The following is a 16,631-nucleotide window of genomic DNA, read 5'->3' as shown; positions in this document are numbered from 1 at the left end:
CAAATCAGCTCTTAACAGCTTTTACAATTAATTCGAGACACAAGCTGTCTTTAAGCTTTTTTTCATGCTTTAAATTGTGTGCAATATTTGAGTTATGAGCACATCCGCCGCCAATTGAATTAGAATTTGTCCACAGCTGGATTTTAGATTTTATTGGTAATTACAGTACAGGTCAACTGTTTGGACACACCTTCTCATTCAATGTGTTTTCTTTATTTTCATGACTATTTACATTGTAGATTGTCACTGAAGGCATCAAAACTATGAATGAACACATGTGGAGGTATGTGAAACGGAAAACATCTTTGCTCTGATCACTTTTTCGCACACTCTTGGCATTCTCTCCATGAGCTTCAAGGGGTAGTCACCTGAAATGGTTTTCACCTCACAGGTGTGCTTGAAGCTCATTAAGAGAATGCCAAGAGTGTGCAAAGAAGTAATCAGAGCAAAGGGTGGCTATTTTGAAGAAACTAGAATGTAAAACGTGTGTTCAATTATTTCACCTTTTTCGTGTTAAGTACAAGTTTGTACGTAACTCCACATGTGTTCATTCATAGTTTTGATGCCTTCAGTGACAATCTACAATGTACATAGTCATGAAAATAAAGAAAACGCATTGAAAACAGATAGAAGTTGACTTTTTCTGCAGCTTTATCTGGTCCGTGCACAACACATACAGCGGGGCAAAAAAGTATTTAGTCAGCCACCAATTGTGCAATTTCTCCCACTTAAAAGTGGGTGTGGTGTTCTCCCAAGAACACCATACCTACTGTGAAGCATGGTGGTGGAAACATCATGCTTTGGGGCTGTTTTTCAACTAAGGGGACAGGACGATTGATCCGTGTTAAGGAAATAATTAATGGGGCCATGAGATTTTGAGCCAAAACCTCCTTCCATCAGTGAGAGCTTTCAATGGTTGACCAAATACTTATTTTCCACCATGATTTACAAATAAATTCTTTAAAATTCCTACAATGAGAATTCCTGGATTTTTTTTCACATTCTTTCTTTCACAGTTGAAGTGTACCTATGATGAAAATTACAGACCTCTGTCATCATTTGAAGTGGGAGAACTTGCACAATCAGTGGCTGACTAAATACATTTTTGCCCCACTGTATGTGTTGTGCAATGTCCCTATCAAAGAAACATACAGCCAGAGGTCGACACAATCCTGCCCTCCAACCTTGAAACTGAGAACGTGAGTGCAAAGGATGACGCCCACTGAATCCGAAAAACAAAGCATTGAAAACATGTCCTACCATGCAGCAGACTCTGCAAATTGACAAGACTGCAGTCTACACCCCTCCGGCGGACATTAATCCAGGAAAATATAGAGAAGCTGAAGTCACTTATGTCTCGCTTGCTATAAGATAACGAGCTATCGAATGAGACATCGCATTTTGGTCGGACCTTATGGGGTTTCACTCTCTCATTTTGTTACGCCAACTAGCAGTGCGATTTTTGCTCGTAACGTAAAGCATAACAATTAGCTGATATACTGCTAGTATCCCCAAAAACTCACGAACAGTCGAGGTAGCATTGTACTCACTTCTGTGAGCAAACTTCTCTTCAAAGCCCAACGCGTTTTGTCACTCCATCCTCTCTCAGCTTGATTGCCTTCTCGCTCTGTATTCTGGTGCCTAAGCTTTGTGGAAATCCAGCTCAAAGAATACTTTACAGAATCCTACTTTTTCTATAGTATGGAGTAGGCCTGTGATAAATGTATCCATCTGACTAAGCTAAGAACGCCCTGGATTAGCCTGCATTCTAAAACAATATCCTCGACCCACGGATTTTCTTTTTACTTGATCTGAGAGGGAGATTGATATGAAACTCAATGTTTTTTCTATGGGACATTCTAATGATTCCTGTTCATGACCATTTTACCCAATGTGGTTTAAATGGCAAGATTAAAAATCAATAGAAGAGCAATAAACCTCGCTGGAGCCTTTGGTGCTGACTTCTAACACTGTCCTTCCCGCCTGTTTGTAATTCCCACATGGCTGTTCTTTTCTCAACCTCTTATTTATGTCTTTCTATATACTTTAAGTGTGTTTGCTTGCTCAGTTTATCGTCTTATTCCCGAAATGCGTTTGCTTTGTTTTCTAACCGCATGTTTCTTTTCTGTTTTTCTTTCATTTTTGTCTCCGTTTTTGACCCATGTTTTGTGTACTCTTGTTTTGTTTCCTTTGCATGTTTGTTTCTTCTTTGTCCTGTCTCTGGACTTTGGTCCTGTCTTTGTATATCTTGACATTATCCTTGTGTTTGTTGACTTTATTCCTTTTGTTTGTTGATATTCCTTTGGTTTGTTGTCCTTATTCCTCTGTATGGATGTGGGTCTTCCTTGGTATTCCATCACCTGCCTGCCTTGACCATAACAGCCAGTTAGAAAGTTTAGTGTTCCACCTCAAATCCCCGATTTGCCGCAGTCTACAAACACCAGCCCCTGTCCTTCCCCCGAGCCAATTCCAAATCGCACAGGCCCACGGATCTCCACGCCGAACTCACTCGCCCCGAGCGCCGAGGCCGTTTTGGCCGCTCTTAACAAGACACAAACTCTCCCGACCAAGCCCAAAGTTGCCCCTAAGGCTCTTCAAGCCACAAGATCCAACCCGCTCCCTGAAGCTTCATTAGATGCAGCAACCTCGCCGGAGTCTTTAGCTCCGTCCCAGATCTCGTCACACCCCGCATCCATCTCTGTGCCCCCCACGCCAACCTCCCCGCTATCGCCAACCTCTCCGAGCCCCGTTGCTTCCATCTTAAACACCCCCCAAGTGAGGCGCTCCCATTTCGCTGCCAACCCCCAACTCTCTGTGCCCTTCAGCCCAGCGGTGCCTCCCTCCTCAATCCGTCTGCACCACTTTCACCCAGTGACACCCACGCCTTCTTCATATGCTGACCACCCACCTAAATCTATCCCCCTCATACAGGTTACACCCCACCCCTCCCCTAGAGGTAGCCCCCTACCGACCCCCAAGGGCACCCCGGTGCACACGCCCAAGGACAGCCCGGCCGGAACTCCCAGCCCGACGCCGCCCCCCAGCCCCTCCATTGGCGGCATGCCATGGAGGACGCGCCTCAATTCCATCAAGAACAGTTTCCTGGGTTCCCCACGCTTCCACCGCAGGAAACTCCAAGGTGTGAGAAGTAAATAAAACATATATTATCTTGCTCCACATTATTCATCTATTTGAGCCTTCGGTCTCACCTCTAACTCTCCATTCCACAGTTCCCACGCAAGATGAGATGTCGAGTCTCACTCCAGAGTCTTCCCCAGAGTGAGTAAATGTCCTTTTTACTGTCGTTGTCGTGCATATCTAGCCATACCACAGTAGAAGTACTAAGTCACATCATGAGTTTTATACCAGAAACTTATGAATAACTGGGTTTTTAAAGACCGACTGATCTTATCACAAGCATCAGTTATAATATACCGTATTTCCTTGAATTGCCGCAAAATAATTAGCGCATGCTTAGTATTACCGCCTGGTCAAACTCGTGACGTCACGAGTGGCACTTCCCCTGTCATCATTTTCAAAATGGAGGAGGCTGATTTCAATACCGATAATTTAAAATCGCATAAAGGGAAGAAGATTAAGAGCTATTCAGTAGGATTTAAGGTCCAAGCTTACATCACACTCAAATTTTTACTGCAAGACTTTGGTAAGTGCCGGAGAGAGAAGAGGTTTTAAAATAATTAGCGCATGCTTACTTTTACCGCATGCCTTTGGTAAGCGCAGGAGTGAGAAGAGGCAATTCAAGGAAATACGGTATGCTAAATATCCAGACACACAACAATTCCAATAGTTTATTTAAAGGGGAACTTTTTCATTTTGCCAATCGTTTGCAATCATTATGAAAGACATGACGACGAACCAATATATATTTTTAATGCATTCTAAATAATAAATGAATGCGATCCAAAGTCTGCTTACAATGGAGCCCAGGAGAACCGCTCAATTCTGCCTATAAAGCCCTTAGAAACATCCAAACACCTCCATTTGGGTTTTATATATTGTACATGATGTAAGTATATATGTAATGTAGTAACGGGCACGTTTTAATAACATGTCATATTTACTGTACGTATTAATTAAAAAAAAAACTCATCACAACGGTTGTTGTTGTTTTTTTCTTCATCATTGATTGCTGCTCACTGCAGACTTCATGAGAGCCAACAAACATCACTTACTGTACAAATTCTGCTGTCATCAGGATGCGGACTGCTTGGATGTTGATATATTCCCATTTAAATGAAAAATGTCAATCAATCAATGTTTACTTATATAGCCCTAAATCACAAGTGTCTCAAAGGGCTGCACAAGCCACAACGACATCTACGGTACAGAGCCCACATACGGGCAAGAAAAAACTCACCCCAGTGGGACGTCGACGTGAATGACTATGAGAAACCTTGGAGAAGACCGCATATGTGCCCCCCCCCTTTAGGGCAGTGGTCCCCAACCACCGGGCCGCAGAAGAATTTTTTATAAAAAAAATAAAAATAAAAATATTTATATATTTTTTTAATTATTAAATCAACATAAAAAACACAGTATACACTTACAAATAGTGCACCAACCGCAAAAAAATCCCTTTTTCATGACAAAAACCTCCCTTTTTCATGACAAAGAAAAAAAAAGGACACCCCCCCCGGGCCGCGGGACAAATTATTAAGCGTTGACCGGTGCGCGGATACAAAAAGGTTGGGGACCACTGCTTTAGGGGACACCAAAAGCAATGGACGTGGAGTGAGTCTAACATAATATTGTGAAAGTCCAGTCCAGAGTGGATCTAACATAATAGTAAGAGTCCAGTCCATAGTGGGGCCAGCAGGAGACCATCCCAAATGTCTCATAATCTTAACAAAAAAATGGTCGTAAGAGAAGAAAAATCTGTAAATTAGCCATTTCGACTTATAAGCAGCAGGGTTCAAAGTGTAGGGAAAAAAAATGAATAAAAGCTGCTAATAAATACCACTCATTGTACATTTTCTGTATACTAGTGTACTGTATCTTGAGTTACTCTGTGATTACTAGATTCCATCCCCTGTGAATGTTTTCATTGAAGGTCACGGAAAGCACATCAAGTACACACTCAAGGCCCATTTCACAGGTGTTACACTGTTCAATCAATCAATCAATGTTCACTTACATAGCCCTAAATCCCAAGTGTCTCAAAGGGCTGCACAAGCCACAACGACATCCTCGGCTCAGATCCCACATCAGTGCAAGGGAAAACTCAACCCAATGGCACAATGAGAAAACTTGGAGGGGATCGCAGAAGTGCAGAAAAGAAACGGCAGATCAACTGCTATAAGAGGGGGGTCTTTTTAAAGGCTAGAGTATACAGTACAAATGAGTATTAAGATGGGACTTACCGTATTTCCTTGAATTGCCGCAGGGCATATAGTATGCGCCTGCCTTGAATTACTGCCGGGTCAAACTCGATTCCCAAAATAATTAGCGCATGCTTAGTATTACCGCCTGGTCAAAACTTCCCCTGTCATCATTTTCAAAATGGAGGAGGCTGATTTCAATACCGATAATTTAAAATCGCATAAAGGGAAGAAGATTAAGAGCTATTCAGTAGGATTTAAGGTCCGAGCTTACATCACACTCAAATTTTTACTGCAAGACTTTGGTAAGTGCAGGAGTGAGAAGAGGTTTTAAAATAATTAGCGCATCCTTACTTTTACCGCATGCCTTTGGTAAGCGCAGGAGTGAGAAGAGGTTTTAAATTAATTAGCGCCCCGGTGGGAATTGAAGGAAATACGTTAAATACTGGTGACATATTTCCATGTATAACTATTTACACACATGGAATACGTGGTATTAATTAATTAGTGCAGTGAGGCGCATTGTGTGGAGTTTGCCCTTTTTCTTGCGTTGGTTTTCTCCAGGTACATATCCCAAAAACATGCATGTAAGGTTAATTGGAGCCTGAAAGTTGTCCATTGTGACCATGGTTGTTTGTTTATGTTCCCTGTGATAGGCTCCATCTTATTTGTAACTGTGTACAGTACAGCATGAATAAATGAAAGGATGCATCAGTGGTGGCAGTGACACATTGTTTTTCTTCCCTTTCCACAGACTTGCCAAAAAATCCTGGTTTGGTAACTTTATCAACCTGGAAAAGGAGGAGCAGATCTTCATTGTCATCAGGGACAAACCTCTCAGCTCCATCAAGGCCGACATTGTTCAAGCATTTCTCTCGGTACGATCCACTTAAATGCTTAAATAGACATTGTCCAAGAAATTTAAGAAGTTTAAAGAAGAACTGCACTTTTTTTTGGGAATTGCGCCTATCGTTCACAATCATTATGAAATACATGACGACGGATGCCATCCATCCATTTTCCACCGCTTATTCCCTTTCGGATGGATTTTTTAAAAATGCGTTCTAACTATTAAATACATTTGATCAAAATTCCGCTTACAATGGAGCCTATAGGAGCCGTTCAATTCTGTCTATAGAGCCCCTAAAACAGGGGTCGGGAACCTTTTTTGCTGAGAGAGCTAAAAAGCCAAATGTTTTTAAATGTATTTCCGTAAGAGCCATATAATATCTTTTTTAACACTGAACACAACTAAACGCGTGCATTTTTAAGTAAGACCAATATTTCTAGGGAATAATAAGTCTCTTATTCTTTCTAATAACATTGTTATTATGAAGCTAACTGTGGAGGGGACGTGGCCTGCGGGCCTGCAGCGAAATAGGGTGTGCCAGGACCGGCCTCGAAATCAGCGACAGGTGTGTAGATGGCCCACCTGGGCCTTGTTATCTAATCACCTGTCGCTTTGTTATAAGCAGTAGCCAGGAGGAGAGACGGGTTTGGGGCTGGAGCCAGAGCGCGAGCGGGAACGAAAGAGAAAAATACAATTGCTGGAAAGCAACTGAGAGACTTATTGAAAAATAAACCAATATTGTAACCCTGAAACAGGCTCTCATGTCGGTGCTTGGTGGTCTGAAGAACCCCCAGGAGGGCAAGCGCCACACTAACCTTTAATAAATAAATAACTTCTTACCAGTAACGCAACTTCTTGAACAGGTGCGGTAGAAAACGGATGGATGGATTAAAAATGCATGAGAAAGTTTTATATTTTGAACATTATTTTTAACACTGTGATTACAAGTGGAATTATTCGTTACTTATCGTGTTAAGCAATGTCAGCTCAGATTTATCCGAGAGCCAGATGCAGTCATCAAAAGAGCCACATCTAGCTCTAGAGCCATAGGTTCCCTACCCCTGCCCTAAAATAACATCCAAACACCTCCATTAGGGTTTTATATACACAATGTAAGTATATATGTCACGTAGTAATGAGGACATTTCTAATAACATTCAATATTTATGTATTTTGATCATTTTTAGCATATGGCGCATTAATTTAAAAAAACACATCACTTACTGTACAATGTCTGCTGTCATTAGGATGCTGATTGTTTGGATGTTCATATATTCCTATTTAGATGAAAAATGTCTTATAAACCTCGTGAAGAAAAACGGGGAGGGAGGAGTGGGGCGAACAAGCGCTTTTTGTCCCGTCCTCATCAGTTCCAGGTCTTAAATGGCTGTCAAAGTGTACCAACTTATCGGATTACCTATTCAGACATCTCATGTCCAGGTGGGATGCATGATTCATTATCTAGAATAAACTTACAGGCAGCAAGGAGGTAAGTGAGCAGCAGACCACTCGAACAGACACGGAAGTGATTACGGCGCCGCTATAAATAGTTTCTCAGTTAGCGTTTGTAATCGATAATATCAGTAATACTTGGTTAACATTTAGGTCATGAAATGTAATTTGAGTGCTGTTGATATCATCTATTGCTGCTGTATGGCGAGTGATTATACAGCTGGATGGAGTGCGGAATGAAGGAGTTCTTGAATGGAACACTGTGGGAACGGAGCTGAAGGAGCCTGTTGGAGTATGAACTCCGCTGTACCTCAATTGTCTGGTGGAGTGGGTGGGCAGGATAGTCCATGATGGCCAGCAGTTTGTCCAGTGTCCTCCTGTCCCTCACCGACACAAACGCCTCCAACTCCGTGCCGATAGTTTGGCCGGCGTTCCGGATCAGTTTGTCAATCCGGTTTAAGTCCTTTTTGCTGGTGCTGCTCCCCCAACAAACCACTGCAAAGTACAGGGCACTGGCCACAACAGACTGATAAAATATCTTCCACAGCTCGCTGTACTTATTCTAGTATTAAACGTCAGTAAGTCTGATAAATGCATACTTGCCAACCCTCCCGGATTTTCCGGGAGACTCCCGAAATTCAGCGCCTCCCCCAAAACCCTCCCGGGACAAATTTTCTCCCGAAATTCAGGCGGAGCTGGAGGGCACGCCCCCTCCAGCTCCATGCGGACCCGAGTGACGTGTCAACAGGCTGTTTTCACGTCCGCTTTCCCACAATATAGACAGAGTGTCTGCCCAATGATGTTAAAACTGTAGAATGATTGAGGGCGAGTTCTTGGTTTCTTATGTGGTTTTTATTGTTAGGCAGTTTCATTAACGTCCTCCCAGCGCGGCAACAACACACAACAACAGCAGTCACGTTGTCGTCTACCATAAAGCAGTTCGTCTGCCGCAGCAATGTTGTGACACTCTTAAACAAAACAATACTGCCATCTACTGTGCATGCATATGTGAAAATAACATCTACGGCTTTTAGAGCAGTGGTTTCTCAACCTTTTCTCAGAGATGTACCCCTTGTGAACATGTATTTAATTCAAGTACCCCCCTAATCCAGGGGTCGGGAACCTTTTTGACCGAGAGCCATGAAAGCCAAATATTTTAAAATGTATTTCCGTGAGAGCCATATAAAAATGTTAACACTGAATACAACTAAATGCGTGCATTTTTAAGTAAGACCAACATTTTTAGAGTATAATGCGTTTTAGAATAACATAACCAACCAATCATCCATCCATTTTCTACCGCTTGTCCCGTTCAATAATAAGTAACATGCTTCTTACCATTAATGCGACTTCTCGAACAGGTGGGGCAGAAAATGGATGGATGGATTAAAATGCATGAGAATGTTTTATTTTTAACACTGTGATTACCAGCGGAACTATTCATTACTTATCGTGTTAAGCAATGTCAGCTAAGATTTATCTGAGAGCCAGATGCAGTCATCAAAAGAGCCACATCTGGCTCTCGAGCCATAGGTTCCCTACCCCTGCCCTAATCCGAGCAAAGCATTTTTGGTTGAAAAAAAAAAGATAAAGAAGTAAAATACAGCACTAAGTCATCCGTTTCAGATTTATTAAATTGTATAACAGTGCAAAATATTGCTCATTTGTAGTGGTCTTTCTTGATCTATTTGGAAAAAAAGATATAAAAACAACTAAAAACTTGTTGAAAAATAAACAAGTGATTCAATTATAAAAAAAATATTTCTACACATACTGCGATGAGCAGGGGACTTGTCCAGGGTGTACGCCGCCTTCGGCCGGATTGTAGCTGAGATAGGCACCAGCGCCCCCCCCCCAGACCCCAATGGGAATAAGCGGTAGAAAATGGATGGATGGATAGCTGTAAATATACTCCTCCCCTCTTAACCACGCCCCCAACAACGCCCCCACATCCCCCACCTCCTGAAATCAGGGGTCTCAAGGTTGGCAATAAATGAAATTAAAATGTTCGAACTCTGATGATAATAATAATAATAATGGTTATTCCAGTGAAGTTATTTTTTATTGTAAAACTGACAGCAGCAAGCCGACCTGTGCCATTTAAAAGTGATCTTAGTCGAGCCGTCGCATCTCCCCCACCTGACCTCACTGAGTGTCTGCTGCTTGCTGACTGTTAGCCTTTCCTCCCAGGTGCGCGCTTTGCGGGTGCGCGCGGCGCGCCTCAGCTCTGCTGCGAACACGCTCGTAATTTACGTAGCCATTCAGCCAACCGCTTGCGCTCATCTTCTATTTTCCCCCCGACTGCAGACTCAACCGGAGGTGAAAAGAAAATCAACAAAAAGCACGGGTGATTAGCATATAGATGCTTTGCCGCCAATGTCGGCTATTGAGCGCGTTTATGTTTTTTCTGCGACTGTTCGGATGAGCGGTGTGAGGACATGCCAATGTGCGGCGGCCGTAGAAATAGTGGATATGCATAACTGCAGCATTAGCAGAATTCTAGTTGGGCATTCAGCCAGCGGGATTGAACATAACCCATGCTCACCTTCGTTAGATTTGAACAAAGTCGAAAATAAATGCGAGCATGCTCGGCCTGCCTGCAGAGGTCAGTGTCAAATATTTTCCTCCATCCCTGGAGGTAGCTATTATCCCCCCTGGGTTGTGCTAGCTGGTATTTCCGACAGGAGATTGGCACCCAAACTCTCGGAATTTATATCTTGAAGCACACTCACATTAGTGGAATGTCAACCCTCCACATCACCAGGGTGAAACGCAGCAATTTCACAACTCACCTTTTTTTATTGGACATACAAATTCATTTCAGGAGGAAGAGCACAATGTTGGGTGACTCGAAAGAATATTAGGTTTAGTCCCTCACTACCCATATTTTTCTCATGTGCTTCAGATTTTATGGAGGTTTCTCATATGCAGCAATTGTTTAAAAAAAACATGCCTATGAATGTTCTCTTTCATCCAGGCCATTGTCATCTCATTTGACCGATCACAACTGGACTGTTTTGTTTGTCTTAGACCAGTGGTTCTCAAATGGGGGTACTTGAAGGTATGCCAAGGGGTACGTGAGATTTTTAAAAAATATTCGAAAAATACCAAACCGGAACCCCTCAACGCTGCGCCTAGAAATTGGTGGCCGCAGGATTAGGTCTCTGCTTTTTGCAGACGATGTGGTCCTGTTGGCTTCATCTGGCCAGGATCTTCAGCTCTCACTGGATCGGTTCGCAGCCGAGTGTGAAGCGACCGGAATGAGAATCAGCACCTCCAAGTCCGAGTCCATGGTTCTCGCCCGGAAAAGGGTGGAATGCCATCTCCGGGTTGGGGAGGAGACTCTGACCCAAGTGGAGGAGTTCAAGTACCTAGGAGTCTTGTTCACGATCGTGAGATCGACAGGCGGATCGGTGCGACGTCTTCAGTAATGCGGACGTTGTACCGATTTGTTGTGGTGAAGCTGAGCCGGAAGGCAAAGCTCTCAATTTACCGGTCGATCTACGTTCCCATCCTCACCTATGGTCATGAGCTTTGGGTCATGACCGAAAGGATAAGATCACGGGTAGAAGCGGCCGAAATGAGTTTCCTCCGCCTTAGAGATAGGGTGAGAAGCTCTGCCATCCGGGAGGAACTCAAAGTAAAGTTGCTGGTCCTCCACATCGAGAGGAGCCAGATGAGGTGGTTCGGGCATCTGGTCAGGATGCCACCCGAACGCCTCCCTAGGGAGGTGTTTAGGGCACGTCCAACCGGTAGGAGGCCACGGGGAAGACCCAGGACACGTTGGGAAGACTATGTCTCCCGGCTGGCCTGGGAACGCCTCGGGATCCCCGGGAAGAGCTAGACGAAGTGGCTGGGGAGAGGGAAGTCTGGGTTTCACTGCTTAGGCTGTTGCCCCTGCGACCCGACGTCGGATAAGCGGAAGAAGATTGATGGATGGATGGATTCTAAAAATAGCAACAATTAAAAAATCCTTTATAAATATATTTATTGAACAATTCTTCAACAAAATATGAATGTAAGTTCATAAACTGTGAAAAGAATAGAATAGAATAGAATAGAGTTTTATTGTCATTATTGCAATGAACAGGTTCAAAGAACAACGAAATTGGAGCAGCTCCTCCTAAGGTGCATATACAACATGGTAGTATAAATTTAAAAAAAAATAAAATAAAATAAATAAATAAATAAAAAATAAATAAAATAAAAAAGATAGAGATGACAGATGTATATATGTATATGTATATGTATCCACACAGATGCATATCTGCATGCATATGAATACATATACACACATACATAAAACATTATTTCACATTGTAGTCCAAAAAAATAGAAAAACATTTAAACATTACACATGAGGACATGATGGACATATGGACACTCAGTGCCTGTTTAGTGCTACTATGGCTCTTGGGTAAAAGCTATTTTTTAGTCTATTGGTGCTCGCTTTTAGCACCCTGTAGCGTCTGCCTGAGGGTAGCAGTTCCAGGTGGCTGTGCCCGGGGTGGAATGGGTCTTTCAGGATGCTCTGTGCTTTCCTGAGACAGCGGGAGCTGTACAGGTCAGCCAGGGAGGGGAGGGGGCATCCGATTAACTTCTGGGCGGTCTTTATGACTCTCTGGAGCGCCGTTCTCTCTGCGGCCGTGCAGCTGCTGAACCACACGCAGATGCAGTAGGTCAGGATGCTCTCAATGGAGCACCGGTAGAAGGACACCAGCAGTTCCTGTGAGAGGTGGTTGTTCCTGAGTATTCTCAGGAAGTGCAGTCTCTGGTGTGCCTTCTTGATGGTAGCCGTGGTGTTGGTGCTCCAGGATAGGTCGTTGGCCAGGTGGACTCCCAGGAAGCGGAAGTCGGAGAAACCTCTCCACACAGTCATCACTGATGATCAGGGGCAGGATGTCCGTTTTTTTCCTCCTGAAGTCTATGACCAGCTCCTTGGTCTTGGAGGTGTTCAGGGCCAGGTTGTTGACTTTGCACCAATCCGACAGCTTCTCCACCTCATCCCGATATGCAGCCTCGTCTCCCTCCGAGATGAGCCCCACTACGGTGGTGTCATCCGCAAATTTGATGATGGAGTTGCTGGAGTGGGCAGGTGTGCAGTCGTATGTGTAGATGGAGTAGAGAAGGGGGCTCAGCACGCAGCCTTGTGGAGAGCCGGTACTGAGGTGCAGGCTTGATGACATGTGGCGACCAAACTGCACCCTCTGGGGGCGGTTGGATAAGAAGTCCTTAATCCACATGCAGATGGAGTTCGAGAGACCCAGGTCTGACAGTTTGGACACCAGTCTATCAGGAATAATGGTGTTAAATGCCGAGCTATAATCCAAAAGAAATGCAACAATGCAACATTCAGTCTTGACAGCTAGATTTTTTGTGGACATGTTCCATAAATATTGATGTTAAAGATTTATTTTTTGTGAAGGAATGTTTAGAATTAAGTTGATGAATCCAGATGGATCTCCATTACAATCCCCAAAGAGGGCCCTTTAAGTTGATGATTACTTCTATGTGTAGAAATCTTTATTTATAATTGAATCACTTGTTTATTTTTCCACCAGTTTTTAGTTGTTTTTATATCTTTTTTTCCAAATAGTTCACGAAAGACCACTACAAATGAGCAATATTTTTGCACTGTTATACAATTTAATAAATCAGAAAATGATGACATAGTGCTGTATTTTACTTCTTTATCTCTTTTTTTCCAACCAAAAATGCTTTGCTCTGATTAGCACAGGGGTAGGGAACCTTTGGCTCTAGAGGCAGATGTGGCTCTTTTGATGACTGCATCTGGCTCTCAGATAAATCTTAGCTGACATTGCTTAACACGATAAGTAATGAATAATTCCGCTGGTAATCACAGTGTTAAAAATAACGTTGAAATTATAAAACATTTTCATGCATTTTAATCCAACCATCTGTTTTCTATCGCACCTGTTCAAGAAGTCGCTTCAATGGTAAGAAGTGTTATATTTATTATTGGTTAACTTTAGAATAACAATGTTATTCAAAAGAATAAGAGACTTATTATACTCTAAAAATATTGGTCTTACTTAAAAATGCACGCATTTAGTTGTATTCATCCATCCATCCATCCATTCATTCATTTTCTACCACTTATTCCCTTTGGGGTGGTGGGGGGCGCTGGTGCCTATCTCAGCTACAATAGGGCGGAAGGTGGTGTACACCCTGGACAAGTCGCCACCTATATGCCTCTCACAGAAATACATTTTGAAATATCTGCCTTTCATGGCTCTTTCAGCCAAAAAGGTTCCCGACCCTTGGATTAGGGGGTACTTGAATTAAAACAATGTTCACAGTGGGTACATCACTGAAAAAAGGTTGAGAACCACTGTCTTAGACGTTTTGCCTCTCATCCAAGTAGGCTTCATCAGTTCATGCTCATAGACTTAGATTGGTTAGATCTAGTCTGAGACTCAGATTTGTCAGATCTAGTTTTGGATTTATAATGGTCAGATCTAGTCTTAGTCTTAGTCAGATCTAGTCTTGCATTTAGATTGGTCAGATCTAGTCTTAGATTAGTCAAATCTAGGCTTAGACTTAGATCAGTCAGATCTAGTCTTAGACTTGGATTGGTCATATCTAGTCTTTGACTTAGATTAGTCGGATCTAGTCTTAGATTTAGATTGGTCGGACCTAGTCTTAGACTTATAGTGGTCAGATCTAGTCTCAGACTTAGATTGTTCAGATCCAGTCTAGCAGCTGGTGCCAAAACCCCAAATATTTATACTCCGCAAACCAGGAACGTGTTTCTGGGCAAGGATAGTTTCGCCCTATCGTCATACTTGCCAACATTGAGACCTCCAATTTCGGGGTGTGGGGGGCGTGGTCGGGGGTGGAGTGGAGGCGTGGTTTGGGCGGGGGCGTGGTTAGGGAGGAGTATAATTCACCAACTCGAGTATTTCATATATATTTCATAGATATATATATAAATATATATGTATGAAATACTTGACTTTCAGTGAATTCTAGCTATATATATTTATTTTATTATATATATATAAATAAAATAAATACTTGAATTTCAGACGGCCCCTATCAAATAAACAGTAATAAAAACACAGTTGTTCTACTAACTGTACTGTGCTTGCTGGTTCCTAAAAAAAACAAAACAACAACACTTACCTTTCACAATTTGAGTAACCTTTGTTCTGCCATTTGCGTACTGGCGAGAGTCACTTGCCGTCAGGTGCACAACACCACGTAAATTGTTGGCCAATCAAAAAGCAACCCCATAACGCTATAGCCAACATTCACCAGGAGATGGCAACAGACAACATAGAATCACTCTATTACAGACGGCGTCGCCATGGCTGTAACTTCATTCTTCTGCTTCGCCTCCTTGTGTGTGCAGTTTTTTATTAAAAATCTGTAGATGTTGTAACGTGATTAGGCAGGCAAGCTGTTTATATAGTGGGAAAGCGGACGTGAAAACACTCATGTCCGCATGGAGCTGGAGGGGGCGTGAATTTCGGGAGATTTCCGGGAAAAAAATTCTTCCGGGAGGTTTTCGGGAGAGGCGCTGAATTTCGGGAGTGTCCCGGAAAATCCGGGAGTGTTGGCAAGTATGGCCATGACCCGCCCCCGCCAAATTTTTATTGGTTGACATATGTGTGTGTGTGTAATAATTGCTGATATACGCCTAGTCTCTTACGTGAATGATATAAATGATATTATTTGATATTTTACAGTAATGTGTTAATAATTTGACACAAGTCGCTCCAGAGTAGTAGTCGCACCCCCAGCCAGACTATAAAAATAAAAAAACTGCGACTTATAATCCAAAAATACGGTGCATATTCCTGTCTTTCACCCCACACTGTCTGCCTGTCTTATTTGCTTCCACGCAACAGTTAAACCGTCTAATCTGAACCGGGGATGTCGTTGTGGCTTGTGCAGCCCTTTGAGACGCTTGTGATTTATGGCTATATAAATAAACATTGATTGATTCCAGAGCTAAGCTTTGTTTCCACAGTGACAGGCGGTATGGTATGTACGCAAAAAACCTCAATTAAATATGGCGGGTCTGCACCACTTATGCACTTCTTATAAATTGTACTACACACAGTCTTAGTGGATCATCAGCAAAATGCCCACTAATAGCACATTCCATTTTCTAGTTTGCAAATGCCGTTAAGCACTTATTTATATCTTAGTCGATCAAACCCTTATCACTTACATTTGTTTCATGATGATGTATTGGTTGATTTTTGGCTCCTAGATCCCAAGCCTGAGCCACAGCGTCATTTCGCAGACCAGTTTCCGAGCGGAGTACAAGTCCACAGCTGGTCCGACAGTCTTCCAGAAGCCGGTCAAATTCCAGGTGGACATCACCTACACGGAGAGCACAGCTGCCACCAAGGAGAACGGCATCTACTCCGTCACCTTCACCCTGCTCTCAGGTCAGCATGCTCCAAATGTAGTGGGTGCTGCTACTGAACATTGATATCAGGTCCATCACACAAATCAATCACTTCCTGTACACAAACACACGCAAACATATATATATATATATATATATATATATATATATATATATATTAGGGGTGGGCAAATTAATGCGTTAATTACGAGTTAACTCATCGATCTATTAACGCCGACAATTATTTTATCGCACATAAGCATATGTTGTTTACATACTTTTATTTTGTTAACGCCTTTTCTTAACGAGATGGCGTCGCCCGGCGTCGAGGGGCTCTTGGTAAGAATGGAACATTTGGCAAAAAATACCGGACAATTCTGCAAATTTCATGGCTGGCTTACAGCGTGGTCACTCCGGGATCACTTACGACCGCCAGACAATTCTGAATGTGGATAGATCGGGCCGTTTTGGACTGAATGACGCGTGCTTGCTAGACCGGCTAGCTAGCATGGGAATACTTTGCCGGCTACATCCAGCGGCCTGTGAAGCAGCGGAGTATATGTGTTGTCTGTCTATTTATGAATAATGCAGACGAGGAGTGTTGGCT

At 42.8% G+C, this 16,631-nt stretch overlaps 1 protein-coding gene across 6 annotated transcripts in view; it reads left to right on the top strand.

Moving 5' to 3' along the window:
• Positions 1-16,631, top strand: part of LOC133563459 (serine/threonine-protein kinase BRSK2-like) — a 641,999-nt gene that overhangs the window by 577,041 nt on the left and 48,327 nt on the right. For 3 of the 6 annotated variants that reach the window (XM_061917595.1, XM_061917596.1, XM_061917593.1), the window contains exons 14-17: positions 2,383-3,148; positions 3,231-3,279; positions 6,094-6,217; positions 15,884-16,064. In XM_061917595.1, the coding sequence (XP_061773579.1) occupies positions 2,383-3,148; positions 3,231-3,279; positions 6,094-6,217; positions 15,884-16,064 (1,120 nt within the window). The remainder of the gene's footprint in view (positions 1-2,382; positions 3,149-3,230; positions 3,280-6,093; positions 6,218-15,883; positions 16,065-16,631) is intronic. The other 3 variants (XM_061917594.1, XM_061917597.1, XM_061917598.1) reach the window with 3 other exon arrangements.

This window comes from Nerophis ophidion, linkage group LG12 (assembly GCF_033978795.1).
Source record: "Nerophis ophidion isolate RoL-2023_Sa linkage group LG12, RoL_Noph_v1.0, whole genome shotgun sequence".
In the NCBI taxonomy this organism is placed as follows: domain Eukaryota; kingdom Metazoa; phylum Chordata; class Actinopteri; order Syngnathiformes; family Syngnathidae; genus Nerophis; species Nerophis ophidion.
The sequence above is the reverse complement of the archived record's forward strand: the minus strand, read 5'-3'. Positions and strand labels throughout refer to the sequence as shown.